At 38.1% G+C, this 21,332-nt stretch overlaps 1 protein-coding gene across 1 annotated transcript; it reads left to right on the top strand.

Moving 5' to 3' along the window:
* The first annotated feature begins 80 nt into the window (after positions 1 to 80).
* CFAP97 (cilia and flagella associated protein 97) lies at positions 81 to 18,458 on the top strand. The gene is made up of 4 exons (XM_019953503.2): positions 81 to 1,116; positions 9,410 to 9,675; positions 14,353 to 14,503; positions 15,617 to 18,458. Exons 1-4 carry the CDS (start codon positions 81 to 83, stop codon positions 15,745 to 15,747), a joined length of 1,584 nt encoding a protein of 527 aa, XP_019809062.2. The 3' UTR covers positions 15,748 to 18,458.
* Positions 18,459 to 21,332: the final 2,874 nt, after the last annotated feature.

Below are 21,332 nucleotides of genomic sequence, written 5' to 3'. Positions count from 1 at the left end.
AAAAATAAAAAGAGTAATTTGGAAAATACTCTTAGTCTGATGGTTACACTTTCCTCCTTTTCAGATATATTTTTACCATCATGGATCGGTTTGACGATATATCAGAAGGTGAAGTGGACCATTCTTTCTTTGACAGCGACTTCGAAGAAGCAAGGAAAGGTGACAGCAGCTCAGTTTTTGACAAGCAGGATGATGACGCTGAAGAGAGAACAGACAAAGATACGGAAAATGTAAACTTGAAACTTGGACTACAAAGAAAGGAAGATGATCTTACTGAGAAGGGAACGGAGAGCAGTGGGAAAACTCCTCCAGAGGAACACCCTGTAGAAGGTGATAATGCACAAACTGGAAATTCCTCGTCCTCAACCACTTCTTCAAGATCAAAACTGGGTAATGCTAGAGTAGAACATAAAATACACTTGCCCACTCCAAATAGCCTTCCCCAAACTGTGAAAGACGGTGAGCACGACTACTATACAGATGGAGAGGAGAGCACTGATGATGAGAAAAAGCATCATGTCAGGTCCAAGTCAGCTAAGCTGCCGAATAACTTCAAGAAAAGCCTAAGTAAAAAGTATTCCAGAAGCAGCTCCTCTTCGTCTTTGTCCCTCTCATCTTCAAGTTCCGATACAGGCTGTTCAGATACCGGATCTGATGTCGGCCTGTCTGATTCATCTCCATCACCGAAGAAGCATCTCCCTGGCGCCACCCACTTGTCACCCAAACTGAAATATAAACCAGGAGAAAAATCACCAGGAGCCCACGCTTCAGGTACAAAACCCAAGGTTGGTGATGACACCGAAGAATCGGAAGACACTGTGACGGACGTCACTCCTTTATCGACCCCGGACATCAGCCCGGTTCAGTCTTTCGAACTGGGTGCCTCAAGCGACCGAAAAATGAAAGTTAAAAGGCAAGAAAATGTGAGGCAAGAAGTATATGAAAATGTTGAGGATTTGAAAAATAACTCGAAATCTTTGAAATCAGCCAAAAAAGGGAAGGAGAAACATGAACCCAGTCTCACCTCAAAGTCAACAGCGTTGGATTCCAGTTTAGACCACAGATACAAACAAAAAGTCTTACATGACACAATGGACCTGAATCATCTTTTAAAAGGTAATTTTAAACACTGTGTTTGGAATTTATTTTTTAAATCACTGCATCTGGAGATAGGGCCTTTATTTTATAATTTACTTTTGGCTGCATGGTCTTACTCTAGCTGTGGCAAGTGGGGGTGGCTACCCTCTAGTTGGCGTGCACAAGCTTCTTATTTTGGTGGCTTCTCGTTGCACAGCACTGGTTCTAGGTGCCTGGGCTCAGTAGTTGCAGCACATGGGCTTAGTTACTCCATGGCATGTGGAATCCACCCAGACCAGGGATCGAAACCCTTTCCTCTACATTGGCAGGTGGCTTCTTATCCACTGTACCCCCAGGGAAGTCCTGTGTATTGAATTTAAATATTAAACCTAATATTATATTGAGCTTAATATTAAATGCTATGAATTTGCCTTGATTTTTCTAGTAGGTGTGTTTTATTATTTGAGATCATGGATATATTATTATAATGTAACCAAATTATTTCATTTAAAGATACCTGGAATATCATTATTTATATTACTGCAAAACTGATCAACTGGGACTAGAAAGTACTTCACAGTGATTCTTAGAAACTCAAAATGCCTGGAGACCAGATAAAATAAATGCAAGAAGGGGAGCAGATGTTTTCCTATGTTTGATGGAGACATGGGTGTAAGATATATTTCACTTTCTTTAAGAAAGAAAGCACGAGCACCAAGTTTAAGGGAAGGTGGCAGGAATGCTGGCAAATTAAGAGAGCTCAGAGTAAACTGTAGGAGACAATTCAGATTTTAAGTTAAGGCTAGAGAGAATTACTGGAAAATAATTACCAAGTTGATGAAATAACATGATTCAAGTTTTAGTTACTTTTAAGATAGAAGGATTTAAGAATTAAGATAATCCTGACTACTATATTTCTGTCTCAATTTATTTATACCCATTATTTAGTTTGAAAGGAACAATATATTCCAGGTGAAGAAAAAGCAACCTCAAACTTCATTTTTGACTAGTTAATATAAAATTAGAAATATTGAGCTTGCAGGTTAGGTTTTAGGGCAATTGAAGATAAAGTTTTTAAGTTGTAAGTAAGACTCTCTTGTCTTCATTTGTTTGAAATGTTAGTTGAAAGAATAAATCTTCAGCTACATAATTTACATATGGTGGCCTGATAGAAGGGCATAAATAAGTCCCTTATTTGGTCAAATGAGTCTCATAGATTAATAAAATGTATTTTGGAGCAACTTATACTTGTGAATGTCCCCTCTTTTATAGGTTTTCTTTGATTGTTACTCATTGATTGTTTAATTATTTAAAATATCAATAGTATAAGGAAGAATACTCAGAAAGTAAAGTCTTGAAAAAGATATGCCAGGCTGGTAAGAAAGAGAAAATAAAGTATCAATCTTGTTAGTACACAAAGTAGAATTCCCAGATTCTTGGCATTGCCTGTTACCACCTAGTGGCTAAGCCTCCACTCAGCATACCTTTCCTGATAAATGCTCATTCAATCTCTTAAAATTTTCAAGACTGAGTTTTCTATTCTTGCCCATCTGCTTCTTCCCCTAACAATGGGAATGATCTTTAAAAAAGTAGATCAGACCTACAAGTTTCCTTCTTAACTCTTCAGAAGTGGGCTGACTCTTAGGTTAAAAATAAATACCAAATTTCTTACCATAGGCTACAGACTATTTCTTCAGTGACTCTTCACCCCAGGGAGTATGTGAGCATCTCTTGGAGAGCTACTCAAATTATTAAAACAAACTATTAAGTACTGATGCTTGGGCTCTGCCGTGGAGAGCCTGGTGCACTTGTCTAATATCAGTTAAAGTTGATGAGCCATGGCTCACCATCATATGCTGACTGCCTTCAGCTCCTCTTCTCTCATTACCTCTCAGTCCAGTCACAGTACTTCCTTACTGTTCAGAGAATGTTAATACTTTGCACTCGTGGAGTATTTGCGCTTGAGGTTGGCCTCTCTCTCTGTAGAGGCTACTTCAGTCTTGCTCGGCCCTCAGCTTATCCATCACCTTCTCGGAAGTACTCTTCCGAACGTGCTGTGGAGAAGTTTCATACCCACCCCTGCCTCACGGTCACAAAAGCCCATTTCCTTTCAGGAGACTCTGGAGTTAGTGTAAGCAACATGAGGGCAGGAACTTATTCCTTGCTGAAATCCCCACAGTAGACACTATTTGTTACCTAAAGGACTGTGGGACACTTCCGTCCACAGCGCTAACGGTCAGGAAGTATGCATCTTACGTTTCACTGAAATTGGATTTTGTAGCAGTTACCCACTAGTCTTAGGTTTGCCATCTGAAATACATACAGTAAGTCTTTGCCTCCTGTTTCTACCATATAATCTTATCCCGTTTTGACTCGGAAACAGAGCTAAAATGGGGCTCAGTCTCGAGCACATGGACTAGAGCTTTATTCAGTCTGCTGCCCCCCGGGGATCCCTGACCCCAGGACCTGCCCACACGGTACGTGGTGCTCAGGGTTAATACAACCTCAAGAACAAAGCGGCACTTCTGCCCCTTGATGCATCCGTTGTTGGAGTCACCAATATAACCCACCAAAGATTCTTTATAGCAGTAGAGTGTGTTTTAAATACTAATTGTGGCGACCAGTCTATGTATATGGTGTTTCTTGAGGTTTCTCAAATTATTATTCCTGCTGAATTTGCCCAGTGAAGGCTTTCAGATCCAAGAATATTTTTGTTTTTCTTGTTTTCATTTTCCCCATAGAGCTAAGCCATGGACATGTGAGATGTGACGTGTACGTGGCCGAGCTGTGTTGCTCTGGCTGTCTTCTATTAAGGCAGGCGGTAAAAGATTGCAGAAATGTTCAACTCTGCTTCTCTTCTCACTAACTATGTTATTTTTATAAAATGTGATATTTTCATAGCACTAGTTTATTATTTTCAGATGAATTCACAGGTATCTTTCAATTTTTTACCATTAATTTCTAACATGGTAAATATTGATAGATATAACCCACATAAACATTATTTGGGGTCCTCAGTAAACTTTTGGTGTGAGGTCTGTTTAAGAACTTCTATTCCTGAAGAATAATCTATTAGATTTATAATCTATTAGAGAAAAAATAAATTAGCATAGTCTTCCAAAAGGGGGAAAATGGGGGAAAAGAACAACAAAAAAGCATTTTTTTGTAGATATAAAATTGTGAGAAGAGATCAAACAATACAAGTAAATTGTTTTGACTTATCAGAAGGTATTATCAGAGGGGATAATTTTTTTTTATCAAATCCAACCTGCAAAGATGTTTAAAATATCAATAGTATAGGAAGAATGAAAATAAAGGCTTGAAAAAGTTATGCCAGGCAGATACCAAGGAGAAAATAGAAATATCAATTTATTAGTACACAAAATAGAATTTGAGATGTGAAAATCACTGAAAGGGACAAATAAGAGTATTTTACATGAACAAACTGACCAAGTACACTAAAAAGATTTAACAGCCATTGATTTGAAGTGTTTGATAAAAGCAAAACAGAGCTAAATGATGAAATTGATAAAGCCGTAATCACTGTGGAAGATTGGTAGATGTTAGACCAAAAAAAAAGTATGAACTACCCACTTACGGGCTGCACTTGGCCCATGGGTTTGTTTTTGTTTGTCTATTACATAATATATATTTTTAAGTGATGAGATAGCAGTTTCTATTGCTACATAACAAATTACCCCAGTACTTAGGGTATAGTCATAGTTGCTCAGTCGTGTCCAACTCTTTGCGATCCCATGGACTAATGTGGCCCACCAGGCTCCTCTGGTCCGTGCAATTCTCGAGGCAAGAATAGTGGAGTGGGTAGCCATTCCCTTTTCCAAGGGATCCTCCTGACCCAGGGATCGAACCCCGGTCTCCCACATTGGAGGCAGATTCTCTACCGTCTGAGCTACAACTACCCACTTACGGGCTGCACTTGGCCCATGGGTTTGTTTGTGGGTTTTTTTTTGTCTATTGCATAATATATATTTTTAAGTGATGAGATAGCAGTTTCTATTGCTACATAACAAATTACCCCAGTACTTAGGGTATAGTCATAGTCGCCCAGTCGTGTCCAACTCTTTGCGATCCCATGGACTAATGTGGCCCACCAGACTCCTCTGGTCCGTGCAATTCTCGAGGCAAGAATAGTGGAGTGGGTAGCCATTCCCTTTTCAGGGGATCTTCCTGACCCAGGGATCGAACCCCGGTCTCCCACATTGGAGGCAGATTCTTTACCGTCTGAGCCACCAGGGAAGCCCCTTAGGGTATAGAGAGAGGCTCAAAAGTGGGGGTGACTTGACAGGTGGGGCCTGGAATCATCTGAGTGCTGGTGTACTCACACATCAAGTGTCTGGGCTTGGGGTGACTTGGAGACCAGGACTTGCTGAGCAGAGGGCTCGTGCGTGGCCTCTCCCTGTGGTCTGGGCTTCAGGTACCGCAGCCTCAGTGCAGATGGTTTAGAGTTCCAAGGACAGCGTTCCAGGAAACAAGGCACAAACCTCACCACCTTTTATGACCTAACATTGGAAGCCACATGGCATCATTTCTTCCATGTTCTATTGGTTATACACCTTCCCAGATTTAAGAGCAGGGGCATAGACCCTCCTTCTTAATGGGAGGAGTGTCAAATAACACAGACACTCTGCAAAACTTCTTCAGTCCACCCTGTGGCCATACATTGATTTACATTCCTCCCAAGTGCAAAACTCTGTTCCCACTTTTCAAAGATCCTGCCCAGCTGGTGATCCAGGGTTAAAGCAAGTCCCAAGGGCAGCTGTGGCTCCTTGGGTGTGGTTCCTCAATTATAGCTCGAGTACTTTGAGAATCTTCTGCCAGGAGAGACTAGGAAGCCCAAGTAGTAATAATTTTGAAGCCCAAAAGTCCCAACTCTGATATTCTCTATAAATTCTGCTTGAAAACTGACCGATCCCTTTTTTAGTTCATCTGTTTTCTATCCTGTCTTCTTATGATGGTAAAATAAACTATTAATACTTTAAAGATTCTTCCTGGAGATCTGCTTAGCAAAATCCACCAATGGCAGAAGGTATGTTTTCCATTTTCCTTGCTGTCATAGCCAACAGTGTTGCTGAAATTCTGCCACTTGATCATCTTCACCAGCAGTCTCCTCCAACCCTTTCTAGCTCCACTTACTATCAGGTCTCAAAGCTAGTGCTCCAGATGTTAGGTTTTTGTTGCAGTAGTACCCAACTCCTGGTACTCTGTTTTGTGTGTGAGTTACTATTGCTCTGATGACAGATCGCAATCTTAGATCTGTAAAGTGGCAGCCTAGGATGACCTGAAGGCTGGGATCACAGTGCCCCCGCCACACACAGCCCCTCTATGTGGTTTTGATGTCCTCACAGGGTAGTCAGCCTCACAGCCTCAGGGCAGCCAGACACAGGGTGGCCCAGGGCCCCAAGCACAAGGATTCCAGAGGCAAGGGGGAGGGCGTGGTGGCCTGCATCTGTCTCTATTTTTGCCCAGCCTTGGGCTGTATCGTGTTGGTCCGCGCCATCACAGACCTGCCCAGATGCAAAGGAAGGAGACCGAAAGAATGTCTCAGAAGTTCTCATCTGACAAGATGTTCATAAAGAAGATGAAGGAACTTAGTAAATTTAGTTATTATTCCTTGAATCATCACCTCTCAGTTACAAGAGTTGGGATTTAAAAAAAAAAAAAAACAACCTTTGAAACATCATTTTAAAAAGCAAATATCATATATCATTGATTTTTTTAATCGGGATCGCGAATATGCCTACAGGGTGAATTTTTTTAAAGAAAAACTAATATTATGTAAATAAAGACATAATATGGCTTGGGATAAATTTTCCATTAATAGTATGCACATAAACATTTTAAATGCTGCCTGTATCCCAGTTTAGGTGCAAGTTAAGCTGGTACTTCTAGTAAATGGTGTTACTGAGTCAAGAAGTGGCTCTAGTGATAATGGACATATTGAAATACTGTAAAGAGTTTGAGCAAAATTGTTTCATTAACGAAAATTAGGGAAAAGCAGTATTTCTTAAATGTGTCATTTAAATAATGTACATATTTATATTAATATATTTTTATCCCTGAAATTTTATTCAAATTAACATTTTTTGATCTTAATTGGAAGACAGTGGATCATATATTGGAGGTTGCCTCGTACTAAAGTGTATAGTAGCCACTTTAGAAAAATGTGCTAATGATACCTGGCATCAGTATGTAAGCACTCAACATATACTTTTCCCATCAAGGGAGGTTAGAATGCTTTTTCATTTTGTTTTTTTTAAATGAATTAGTTTGAAATCCTTCCTTTATTTTATTTTTAGCTGTTGCCTTATTTTACTTATAAAAGCTTTTTATAAATGACATTAGGAAAATAGCTTACTTTTAATTCCCTCTAGAATTTAATTTTAAAGGCTAAATTAATCTAGAAACCTTATTCAATTCTACAAAATGGATATTTCTTGGAAGTAAGATAAATCAATTATATATAGTCTCTATATATCTCCTTCTAAATGTGTTCCTATTCAGGTTTCGTCATTAGTTTGGTGTGCTTTTCAACAAATTACCAGTCATTATTCCTAATTTTTCCTATCAGGAAGTCACTGTTAATAATTTTTTTTAAAATTTCCTTAATCTCTGATCATCTTTGGTTTAAGCATTGAGACATAGATTTACGGTTTTGTGACCTTGTTCCAAGGATTTAACTTTTCTGCACCAGTCACATTTTTAAATGGGGTTAAAAATGCTTTTAACAGCATAAAATATTAAGCAAGTAAAAGAGTGTACTTGCTTAGTACAAGTACAAGATGGTTGTTGTTCAGTCGCTAAGTGCGTCTGACTCTTTGCAGCGCCATGGACTGCAGCACGTCAGGCTTCTCTGACCTTCACTATCTCCCGGAGTTTGCCCACATTCATGTCCGTTGAGTCCATGATGCTGTCTTAACGATCTCATGCTCTGTCATCCTCTTCTCCTTTTGCCTTCAGTCTTTCCCAGCATCAGGGTCTTTTCCAATGAGGAGGGAATGGCAAACAGCACCAGTATTCTTGCCATGAGAACCCCATGAACATAAAGGTGCTCTGATATAATGGAAGCAAATAATGGGGGCCTTCCAGTGGCTAAGACTCCACACTTCCAGTGCAGGGGGCCTGGGATCAATCCCTGGTCAGGGAACTAGATCCTGTATGCCTCAACTAAGACCCAGTGCAGCCAAATAAATGATTAATTTAAAACAAATAATGGTTACTTTAAAAAGATATTGTTAAAACAAATGTACCGTACTGTTAATCTGATATAATACATTCATTTGTAGCAGAAACTTCAGGTGAAACAAGCTTAATATGTTTAGAAATTTCTGATAACTGTTCAGTAATAATTGTGACTTGCTGAAAATTTTTCTAATAATATGAAATATTGATAATTTAGCATGTTGATAAAAATTTCATTTGATAATCATAGTATACAAAATATTTTTCTTGGTTAAAAGCTCTTTTTATATAAGGTATTCATCTGGCTTATGTCTAGTCAGGAATCATAGTTTGACTTTTGTAGTAGAAGTATTTGTTACAATGCCAGTATCAAGACCATAAATCTTGTATAGTAAAATTCTTTCAGGTTAAGTTGAAAGTTTCAGAATATTCTAGGTTTCTTTTTGCCATTTTCTGGCCATTGTTTGCATTGCTGAGAACATTTTATTTTTTGAATTATGTGTGTTGGTGTGCTCAGTCGTTCAATTGTATCCAATTCTTTGCTACCCCATGGACTGTAGCCGGCCAGGTTTCTCTGTCCATGGGATTTTCCAGGCAAGAAGACTGGAGTGGGTTGCCACTTCCTACTCCAGGGGATTTTCCCGACCCAGGGCTCGAACCCACATCTCCTGCATTGCAGATGGAATCTTGTGCACCACTTGGGATGCCTTTCTGACTACTAAAACCCATCTCAACTGAGTATTCTGTCAATGCAATCCACCAGAGGTTTCTAACTTCTAAGCTTTCTTTAGGAGAACATACAATGAACACGACAAAAGCAGTTTCCATAAATTATATCTGCAGTCTACAACCAGTGCCTTGTTCATTTCTTATTAAAGTATTTTCATGGTTTTGTGTATAGCATTTATTCCTAAAGAACCCAATGAGCATAAACCTCTAAGCTGCCTCTGAATTTTTTTTCTACCCGGTTGTAGTCTGGATGTCATTGAAATGATTCCATACATCCGTTACCATGAATTAATGTAGTTTCCGTTTATAAAAGTTAAAGCATATACCATTATGCCATCGTATTGCTGTTTATTTAGCCATTTTTCCTTTTTTTGTTCACTTTTTTTGTTGTTCACTTCTGTAGCTTTTCTGCAATTAGATAAAAAGAGACCACAAAAACATCACTTTGATCAGCCTTCAGTAGCACCTAGGAAAAACTACTCTTTCACAAGAGAGGAAGTGAGACAGATTGATCGAGAAAATCAGAGGCTTTTGAAAGAACTGTCCAGACAGGCTGAGAAACCAGGAAGCAAGAGTATGATTCCAAGATCAACTGGTCCTCCCCCTAAGTTGTATCATAGTGCTCTCAACAGACAGAGGGAACAACAAAGGATCGAAAGAGAGAATTTGGTAAGTGACTGATTTACATTTTAGTCATCAAATAAAGTGCATTTGTACTGATTTGTAAGCCCAACTTGCAGCAAACCCAATAAGCCAAATTTTCTAAATGATACAAAAGTAGGAATAGGTTTGTGTGGCATAAAATATAGGATGAGCCATGAGCCTGGAAGATAACAGTATGTGCTTTTTTATCCAGGAAACTATATTTTAAGGGAGTATTAAATGAAAATACTGCAAGGTCTGTTATTTATTTGACTAGATCTGTTAAATTACTACAGCAATACAGGAAATGGTGTCCAAGGATTAGATAGCTACATCTGCGAAGTACTTAGTCACTAGCTAAATCTATTTTACTTCATTTTATCCTCAAAAGCTAAAATAATTTATATATCATTTATTTTAAATAATACACACATTTCAGGGAGGTGCCCTGCTGCTTGATGTATGAAAGACATTATTAAAAATGATACAGTAATAGTCCTTTGATATCCTAAGAAATATATATATGGAAACTGTTGAAAATCTTCACATTAAAAAAACTACTATTCATAGCCTATCATTTTCTTTATAAAATGCAATTCATAATTGCTGATATTTATAGAGCTTTTTAATGCTGGGCATTGTTCCAAGTGTCTTCTAAATATTAGCTAATTGAATCCAGACAATAATTCTTTCAGGGACGTACTTTATTTTTATCCACATCTTACAGGTAGAATAACTGAGACCTAAAAGGGTTAAATAATTAACCCATGGACAAGGAGCTGCTAAGCAAGTGACTGAGCCAAGGTTTTAAACCCAGGTAGCATCTTCAACTAAAGTTAGACCCTTAATGAACACATACATTCAGAGTTAAAATAAGTGATAAAGCTGTTATTAAAATTACCAGAACAGTTCCCCAAATTCACCCTTATTATGTTTCATCATCAGTACAGTTCTACTTAACCTGAATTTGCAAGAGTAACTCTTATGAATTTATTACTATCACTAACACCAAGAGTTGGTGAGCTAGGGTAGTATATTTGCAAAAAATAGTAAAATATTGGTCAAGAGAGTTACCCTGAACATGGCAGGGAGTAGATTGCAGCAGAACAAGTTGAAATGAGCTTGGTGGGTGGTGAACTAGATGGTAACTTTCTACGTATCCCTCTAGCAAGTTCAGGATTCATTTACATTTTATGCATTTTCATAAACAGCTACAGCAGGTGGTAGAATCATATCCAGGTTTCCTCGCTTTGGGATTACTTTTTTCTTTTTAACATCTTTTTTGAGGTATAATTTACATGCCATACCCATCTAAAGTATATAGTTCAGTGGGTTCTGATAAATAACATGATTCATTTTTTTAAGTTATATATAAAAGTAACAAAATTTGCCACTTTAACTTTTTAAAAATTTCAATGTCTTCTTCATTATTATTTTGATATGTGCACACTGCCATGTTTATTTCTGATTCACTCCTGGCGGGGCTGTGTCTTTGTCGCAGCATGCAGGCTTTCTCTAGTTGCGGGGACCAGGGGCTCCTCTCTAGCTGTGGTGCTTGAGCTTCTCACTGTGGCAGCTTCTCTCGTTGCAGAGCACACGGGCTCTAGGGCACAGGGGCTCATCAGCTGTGGCTCACGGGCCGTAGAGCGTGCAGGCTTCCGTCGTTGTGGCGCACAAGCCCAGTTGCCCCACGGCCCGTGAAATCCTACTGGACCAGGGATCGAACCTGTGTCCTCTGCATTGGCAGGCAGGATTCTTATCCATGTGCCACCAGGGAAGTTCGCCATTTCAACTGTTTTGAGTGATTGGTTCAGTGACATTAATTACATTCACGATGTTGTGAATTGTGAGTAAATACTACTTATTTCCAAAACTTTTTTGATCACTCTGTACAGAAACACTGTGCCAGACAGTAACGCTCTGTTCTCCCTTCCCCTCAGCCTTTGGTAACCTCTACTCTACCTTCTGTCTCTATTTGTCTATTCTAGATATTTCATATTAGTAGAATAGTAGACTGTTTGGTCATTTTGTCTCTGGCTCATTTCACTCCATTATGTTTTCAAGGACCATCCATGTTGCAGCCTGTATCAGAACTTCATTCCTTTTTGTGGCGGAATAATAGTCCATGTGTGTATATATATATATATATATATATATATATATATATATGCCACATTTGGATTCCCCATTCATCTGATGATGGACACTTGGATTGTTTGCACATTTTGGCTATTGTGAATAATGCTGCACTATAGGTGTCTCTTCCCTGGGTCAGCTTCCCTGGTGGCTCAGAGGTTAAAGTGTCTGCCTCTAATGCGGGAGACCTGGGTTCGATCCTTGGGTCAGGAAGATCCCCTGAAGAAGGAAATGGCAACCCACTCCAGTATTCCTGCCTGGAGAATCCCATGGATGGAGGAGCCTGGTGGGCTACAGTCCACAGGGTCGCAAAGAGTCGGACACAACTGAGCGACTTAACTTTAACTTTAACTAACAATAGGTATCTCTTCAGGTCCCAGCTTTCAGTTCCTTCAGCTGTGTACCTAAGAGTGGAATGGCTGTGTCGTATAGTAATTCTATATTTATTGTTTTGAGGAACTTGGGTTTACTTTTGAGAAGTTGAAACCATTAATGTCTAGGGACTATTCTAGATACAAATGAGATGAAAACTGGTAAGCGGCTTCTGTTATACGCCATATAAATTGTAAATTTCAGCTATTTTAATAAGCAGTGGGAAATTACCACTATTTTTTTTCTTTTTACTTTGTTACTTAGTAATTTGTATATGTGAGCAATATTTTTCTCCATTTCACAGTGGAATCTTGTTATACTCGAGAACAGTCGAACATAAAGTGAACCACATGTTTAATTCAAATTTTCCTAACAGTTATATTAGAAATATCAAAGAGGTGAAATTATTCTACTATAATATTTACCTGACTAAATAAAAAATATTACACTTTAACATGTAATAAATATAAAAAATTGTTGAGAGATATTTTACATTTTTTGATACTAAGTCTCTGAAGTCAGTTGTATATTTTATACTTAGAGCATATCTCAATTTGAACTAGCCACATTTTAAATGTTCTGTAACAATATGTGGCTTGTGGCCTTGGACAGTGCAGCTCTGGATCAAAAGCTTAATTCACAAGAAGTAGAAAAAGTAGCTTAAAGCTACATGGTGAAATAAGCATAATTTATTATAAAAATTATGTTATTGTAAGGAATAGTAATTGTCCAGATTTATGCTTAACTCTTCTTTATTAAGCAAATATTTGCTTTATTAAGCAAAATAAAACTAATTCTATATATTGTAATATTTTTTTCTTGGCTGGTCCTTTGCATTTATTCTTCATAATAGCTAATTATTTTTTCTTTATAAATTTTTTAAATTAAATTTTTGTTGGAATTGTGTTGAATTTACATTTTAATTGCAGAGTGTTGGGCACTCTTAAAATATTACCTTTTAATCTAGAAATATGGTATGTCCTTCTGTTTACTCAAGCCTTCTTAACACTCGACTTTAGTAAGGTTTTGTAGTTTTCTTTAAAACTATATTTTTTATGTTATTGCCATGAAATTTTTCATTTTGTTTTCTGATTGGTTATTTTTGTAAACCATCAACTTTTGAGTATTCATTGTATAACCAGCCACGTACCAAACCCTTATATAGAGCTGCATTGACTCAAATGTTTCTTCAGTGTGAGATGATACACTTTTTAAGCTGTTTGCCAGATTGTTTGTAGTCAAAACACACACGCAAGGGTGCACACGTGCACACACACTTTTGTGTCCAATGTACTGCACAACCAGGGTCCATTACTTTGTAATTTTCATGATTCATAATCCTTCACTTGCTCAATCTCCAGTGATAGAGACCAGTTCACATGGCTCACAGGCATGATGACTAAAGCAATTCTGTTCTAGTTCCCTAACATCAGCTCCTTAGCAATCCAGAGGCTGCAAGCCTCCAGGCAAAAGGAGTGGTGCTGTGCAGAACAGGTGAAGAGGACAGCCCTCTCCAGTAGAGGGCGCACTTGCTACATACAGACCCAACTGTATTAGAACTTTTACTTCAAAAGGGGATAATTTTTTTTAATTCATAAAATTTGGAACTGTTCTTGTTAAACCATGTTTCCATATATTTATTTGGACACAATATGAATTCCGTTTTTAAGAAAAATTTCAAGAATAATCTTAGCAGAAGGAGAAGGGAAGAGGTCAAGGAGGGTACTTTATAGTTTCCCATAGTATGGTTTATAGTTTCACTTTACTCGCTGAAAGAAATGACATTATTTCATGCTCTTAAATGTATGTATGTCAGTTCCTCTCTAAGCATATGTTCACGGTCATTTCTAGGGTTGAACACTGGGCTCTTAGCATTATTACTCCCATAATATCATTTCTATGAGAAAATAAGGTTTAATGTTTTTCACCTTACAGCATCTTTTCTAAGATTGTAACCTGATAAACAAGAGAGCTGTGCCTACAATCAGTTGTTAAAATCATAGTGGTTTTGGTTAGCTATAGGACAGGTAGAAAATTTTAGGTTTTCCACATTATTATTGAAATAGTTTTTCCGCAGTGAGTTGAAGTCTTTTCTACTTTATTTTGTGAATTTCAGGTTCTAGAAAGTGTTTGCCTTTTAAAAAAACTATTGCGGTTTATCTAACGTTAGCTTTTAAATTGTTCATTTAAATGCAGGCTTTTCTGAAAAGGCTTGAAGCTGTGAAGCCAACAGTTGGCATGAAACGCTCAGAACAGCTGATGGATTATCACCGCAACATGGGTTATCTCAGCTCATCCCCGATCTCCAGACGAGTGAGGTCCACTCTCAGCCAGTACAGCTCGCTAAGTAAGCACACGCACACGGGTTTTGTACTTGTTTGTACCTTTTTCCCGTTTAAAAGTATATGACTTAGGTTCTTCTGACAGAGTTTTAGATGCTGACTTCTGGGATGCAGTCTGCTCTGTTTCACTGGCATGCCTTGCTTTGTGTTGGTTCACTTAACTTCAGGTTTCATTTTTTACAGTGTATAATGGCAACATAGGAAGGAAACCAGGAGGTTAAACAACTGAAAATATCAGTAGTCTCTTAGGTAATGGAGGGAGAGACTTTTAATTTCAGTGTGTTTATTAAAGGAAGAAATGGACAGATAGACTGTTTAAAAGTTGCCGAAGCAGTCTCTTCAGCCGGTGAAGAATTTTCAGTAGTATCTTCCGGCCCTAATGCATGCTGCTGCTTCTTCACTGGTAATTAAGACGAGAATTAGTGATCTGTAGTCCTCAGATCAATCCCTCTTAATGCTCAGTATATGATCCGTTACACACCCAGAGAATACAGGTGGGCGTGACCGCTGAGTGTTGGAGTGTACGACACACGGAAAGGCCAGACCGTTTTCCCTACAGAAGTCTGTGCTGTTACTTCATGTATATGTGCTAAGCTATAAAGTCTGTAAAAGCTAGTCCTAACAGAAACTTGGAACCACTTGTAGTCTTAAACACTCAGATAACTAGTTTAATTCCATTCATTCATCCGCCACACATCACTTCCTTGGTAGAGTAAGTGACTAAGACAGCGTCTTATTCCAATAACTCACACTTAATATCATGCCTTGACTGTGCAAAATTATTTGTTGAATAAATGTATAAATGGTTATACAAAGAGATTTTATTTTTCCCACTTGAATTCTTTGAGAGGCTTTTAAAAACACTTACTCCCACCCCAAATCTATTGCATCAAAATGCCCTTGTATAGAGTTTGGTTATGTTTGTTATTTTAAGTTCCACAGGGAATTCTGAAGTACATTCCTGGTTGAGAATAGAATTAGACTATTAAAAACACATGTGAGATAGAGAAGGCAGTTTTATTTTAATCTGGGCTTCAGATGAGGAAAGGAAGTGTATCAGATGATGATTTATGTATTTAGTGAGTTCAGATAATTTCTTGCTCTTTGTCTACTTTCAGAAGGCGCTTCCAGGACATCCAGCGCTACCAGTGGCCTCAGCTGTAAGAGTGAGCGATCTGCTTTTAACACAACTGGTGGTGGCCTGTTGCTAAGACCTAAGCCCCCGAATGTCCGTACAGCTTGGTTATAAAAACTCTTTTTACCTTAAGCATTGTTCATCCAGTTCTTAGTTGAAGTGCTCTTGTATAACGCTGTCATTCTCTGTGTAGACATCTAAATACTGGTTTAAGCAATTTAAGGTATTGTAATTAGATGCAAAATGGTTTTCAAAAAGACAATATAAAAATCAGTGTTTCCTGTGAGGAGGTGTTTATATGAGACGTGTATATATTTCGTAGAGAAATGGTAGCATACCTGTGTCTTTTCTCAACATAGAAATCGGTTCAACTGTCGGACTGATGAGGCAGTTGTGATAGCATCCTGCACATTGGACGGAAATGTTAGCTATATGGTTCTCATTTAATGTGTTTTTTTGTTTTGTTTTCATTTTCTGTAAGTTTTATATAGTGAGCGTAGCTCCTGACTGACTTGGTTTTCTATTTGCTTCAGAACTTGGGTGGTGTGACTTATAACTTGATTGTAAGATAGTTATTATGAAACTAATCTTGAAATTTGTTCTCATTGGTGGCACTGATTTAGATTTGAGGAGAAGACAGAAGCTTGCTCTAGGGCAGTCCTTGTGATTCACCAGAGGTGCCTACTACCTCTGTAGAAGTGTGCACTGAGTTAGATCTTAAAAATTTTATCAACCATTCCAGACCATTTCAAATTGTGAGTCTGAGAAAGCTCAACTTAGAGACTCCTCTTTTGTGTTTTTCAGGGGAAGTAGGTAAGGATTCTGAGAAGTTGGGTTTCTTTAGAGCTCCTGTGTTGTGAATAGTTCATCCAAGGACCAGATCCTCATAAGCAAAAGCAAGTATTTGTTGAATTAGCAAACGAGCTCCACCAGCTTGAGAAACCAAGAAGCAGATCCCAAGTTGTGTCAGGACAGCGTTTTAAGGGGTGTTGTTAATGGGTTGTGCTGTATTCAGCGTTTATTGTTTTAAGTGAGAGGAAATGTAAGAAACAAATGCTTTGTTCTACCCCTTTAGAAGTTCTAGCTACTGTTTTTAAGGGCTGACAAAGAAAAACTAAAAATATGAATGATAAAGGAGGAAAAAAATCCCGTATTTGTTGAAGCTATTTTATAAATGTCAGCCAATTTTTTGGTTTTGTTTTGGCCTTTTGTATTGAATCCTGGAAGTACCATTTTTGCCAGTTTCACTTTCAAAGACCTTTTGAAATTAGTGATGTGTGTGTAGGGTGTAATAGAGTTGACTCTTGAAATCAGAGTATTTTTTCTGTCAATCTGTAGGCTCTTGTACAACGAAGTATATCTCAGTCATGTTGCTTCTGCTGTTCTAGTTATCACTGTTTTCATTACTGGCCTTTTATGCATACCTTAAAATGTATTGGTAAGTTTCTACACTAAATGCCAAATCTGTCCCCCCCCCTTTTTTTTTTTTTTTTAGTGTGAATTTTTGATCTGTAAACACAGTAAGATTTGTTTTTTGCTTTTCTGGGTTGCTCAAGCTCTGTAGCGTGGACGCCAAACTTAACTTTTCTTAAACACCTCCGGTGGTAAGCCAAACTGCATTTTGCTGAACATCAATTCAGAATGTCTTGGTCTTAGTTTGTATTGATAGATTTTGTTTCGGGTAGGGCTTGAGAAGGGTGGGGAGAATGGGGTTAAAAAACTCATGGGAAAACAACCTGACCGTGAGATTTTTCTGCTGCTTTCCTTGAGTTATAATGTTCATTTGTTGTTGGATATTCTGGTGTATAGGTTTTTACATCACTTAGTGCTTTACTTCATACACTTTAGCTGTACTAAACCAAGATTTTGTTTTTTAACTTATTGCACTTTTCGATGTTTGTGTAACAACCTGTCTTTAAGGAGAGATAAGATAATGCTGAATTTAAAATTCAGCATTTGAATATATTCCCAGTAGTGAGTGAATTAGCCAATTTTTTAAAATTGGTTTTTAAGTTGTTAGGGGGAAAAGAAACCTTTTATGTAATAGCATTAGTCTCTGAATGCATTTTATAGTCTTTGCTGCCATATGTCATATGCCATATGGTACAATTTTAATTTTATAGATAAAAGCTGTACTTTTTTTTTCTTTGATCTTTAAAAATTTTTTTTCTCTGTACTTTGATTTTAGATACTAAATTAACGCCTTCAGTTTCTACTACTTAGGCAGGGGAGTTTCGTTTAAGTATTACTGATAACAGGGATTCAGCATGAAGCAAAAGTCAGAACAACAATACTCATCTTTTCAAAGAGAAATTTACAACTGTTGTCATGATTAGTTTACACTGATCAGTATAAGCAGAGGGATAGGAGTTGAAAAATGTGATATTCTCCGATGTAAGTCAAGATGCCTTTTAAGTTGTTACGATTTAAAGGGTATTTTTATGAAGAAATCAGAAGTATATTATTTTCATTTTCAAGAACATAAAAAATATGAAGGACTGTCTAGCACTACTTTATATTTGGTTCACTTGTACCTAAGATATATATTTTTAAGATTTACATGTGCAATTAGAAAGGATACTCATCCAAGGTCAGCAATTACTAGGCAAGGTTCTTACTGAGAGTGACTTTCATGTCTGTTAAATGTTATACTGGTATTACATCCTTCTTGATAAGATCCTATGAAAAATTTTGAATTATTAAAGTTATTTCCTAAGGGTAGCAATTACTCTCATACTTCCCCTACTTCCTTTTCTTTCAGTCTCCATAAAAAGCTGCTTTCTTAGCTACTACCCCAAATAAAAGTTTTCTCGTTTGCTTGTAAATGTAGTGTGTAATGCAGTTGTTTTCAGCCCATTAACCCAAATGTCCAAAATGGATATCTAGGTAACTTTAAAAAGAGGTCACTGGGATAGATATCTGTGTGTACTTTCATCTTCAAATTCAAATCCTGCACACTATGAAAAGTATTATGACCAACGTAAAGTTGGGGACACAAGTTTAAGTTACTCTATTATTTTAATAATTAAATTCATAAAATGTTTAATATCTTAAATGCCAAAGTTGGAACCTATATAAATGATTGTAAACCATCCAAGAAAATGTGCTTCATGCTCATGACTACTTTATTTGTATGAATAAAGATAGTAAGAAACTTAAAAATCAACGTTCTTTTTTAATTTCCGAGTCTACCATAATGTCTTTTAGGCATGAAGAACTCATCCTGGGCACAGTGAAGAAAAGAATCAAAGATAACTGAGTTTTGATCCTGTGTCGGTCTCTCAAATGCACTGTCTTCCTGTTCCCATTGTAAAAATTAGAATAATAATTTTTACATGCCTCCATGACTAAGAATTAAGTGAGAATGAAATTGAAAAGAGGATATTAGTTATTTATATCTTTGGAAGTATGATGTTTATGTGGGAAAATGCTTAAAATTACACTCTCGATCATCTCTTTAAACCACATCATAATTGTTATGTTGCTACAAGTGTTGTTCAGTCGATAAGTCGTGTCCAACCCTCGGTGACCCCGTGGGCGGCAGCACGCCAGGCCCGCCCATCCTGCTCTATCTCCTGGAGTTCGCTCAGATTTATGTCCCATTGAGTCTGTGGTGCTATCTACCCATCTCATCCTCTGCTGCCCCCCTTTCCTTTTGTCTTCAGTCTTTCCCAGCATCAGGGTCTTTTCCAGTGAGTGGGCTCTTTGTATCAGGTGGCCAAAGTATTGGAGCTTCGGCAACAGTCCTTCAGGAAATCACTCTTTTATAGCTTGAATACAGTAGACACTTATAGCTTGAATGAGTGTTTTTTTTAAAGTTCACATCAACATTCCATATGTATGATGTGTATTATGAATGATAAGAAATACTCTGTTTAAAACTTGCTGCTAAACCATTATGAATTTTTTTGATAAGGGTTAAATAACAATAGTGCCATTGGAGTAAATCACTGAGTAGTTCCTGCTGGTAGTATATTTGAGCTCTAGCAAATCAGACTACATTACAGCAGAAATTTGTACTTGGTTTTAAAATTCTGCTGACTGTTTTAATCTACTTAGAGATATTTCTGGAACCACCATAATACAGTCTTAATGTTCTGTGTCTCTATTCAGAATCCAGTTTGTCGGTCTTTTCTTGCATGATTAGTACTTTTCTAAATGTTGGATTTTATAAATTTTCATTTACCTGAGGACTTGAAAAAATGCTGTTTTATTACCTTCTGGAAATTTTACCTTTCACACTTAGATATGCAGTTCACCTGGCATTGTTGGTTGCCTCTTTTTCACTAATTCTGTTATTTAAGTTATTTAGTTCCAGCTTTATTCTTTGGGCTTAATTTGGTGTCATTTTTTAAAACTTGGAACGGACGTATAGTTCACTGATTTTCAGCCCTTCTTTTCTAATGTTGTTGTTGTCTTTTCTAATAAATGCATCAAAGGCTGTAAGTTTCTTCTGAGCATAGCTTTAGCTGTTTACCACAAGTTTTGATAACATGGTATTTTTGTTGTTTAGTGATTAAGTCATGTCTGACTTTTGCAATCCCATGGAGTGTAGCCTGCCAGGCTCCTCTCTGTCCATGGGATTTCCCAGGCCAGAATACGACAGGATTGGGTTGCCATTTCCTCCTCCAAAGAATCTTCCCAACCCAGCAATCGAACCTGAGTCTCCTGCAATGGCAGGCAGATTCTTTACCACTGAACCACCAGGGAGGACCCCATTTTTATCAAGGTCAAAACATTTTTGAATATCTCTTCTGATTTTCACATTTTACTCTGTGGCTCTTTAGAATGTATTTTTATAGGCTGTTTTAAATTTAATTTGTGGTTTTGGTTATGTTTATATGAAAAATTGTAGGAAAAATGTGAAGCCCTAGATCAGGGTACAGAGAGTTACAGCCTGTTGGCCATATTCAGCAGCCCAGAGCCCATTTTTGTGGCCTTTACAAGTGTTTTTTTAAAATCAAAAGAATATTTTGTGACATGTCAGTACTCTAAGAAGTGCACAATTCAGTGTCTGTACATGAAGTTTTGCAGACCAGCCACCCTGGGTTCGTATCTAGTCCAGGGCGCTGTCGCAATAGGGCAGAGCTGCCCTATCAAAGACCATCTGGTCGACACAGCCTGAACTATTTACTACCTTGCCCTTCAGAGAAAAAGTTTTTTGACCCCTGCTGTAGGTGGTATTTTCTTCCAGAGATTTACTTTTGCTTTTGACGGCAGGCAGCAGGGGTGCTCACAATCTCCAGTCTCCTATATCCAGCTAAAGGGATGAGATAACTGAAAGCCGGCCTCCAGGACTGCAGGGGCTGCCCTGTCCCTGGTTCTCTCTTCCTGCTTCGGGAGGCTACCCAGAGGTGTGACCCTTCCCTCCCCACCCCCCAGACACTCTCAGAATCACTCTCCAATTCTCAGCCTTCCAGCTGCATCTCCACAACTTTCACACACCTCCTGGGAGAATGGACCCTCAGTGAGGGGATTGAAAAGACAAGGCAGTCCAGGGAGGTGCTGCCCATCCAAGGTTGAGGGGCCTGGGGGCTCCGGGTCGTAAAGGAGCTGGGGTGAAGGCTGACTGCACAGGCTCCTTATACATCCATTCCTGAGGGCACGGAGGTTAACACTCATGGGAGAGGCTGACTTGTGGGTCACACGAAAAAGGGAGATAATCACACCATTAAGTAAATGTTGAATCCCCTTCTCCA

This window comes from Bos indicus, chromosome 27 (genome assembly GCF_029378745.1).
Source record: "Bos indicus isolate NIAB-ARS_2022 breed Sahiwal x Tharparkar chromosome 27, NIAB-ARS_B.indTharparkar_mat_pri_1.0, whole genome shotgun sequence".
NCBI lineage: Eukaryota > Metazoa > Chordata > Mammalia > Artiodactyla > Bovidae > Bos > Bos indicus.
This window is presented reverse-complemented; position numbering and strand designations above follow the sequence as displayed.

What these genes read in the sequence shown, in the direction of transcription:
- CFAP97 (XM_019953503.2), top strand. Translation starts at nt 81, where the DNA reads ATGGATCGGTTTGACGATATATCAGAAGGTGAAGTGGACCATTCTTTC. An exon ending in CCTGAATCATCTTTTAAAAG is followed by an intron (nt 1,117 to 9,409) that starts GTAATTTTAAAC and finishes TCACTTCTGTAG; the next exon opens with CTTTTCTGCAATTAGATAAA. An exon ending in GGATCGAAAGAGAGAATTTG is followed by an intron (nt 9,676 to 14,352) that starts GTAAGTGACTGA and finishes ATTTAAATGCAG; the next exon opens with GCTTTTCTGAAAAGGCTTGA.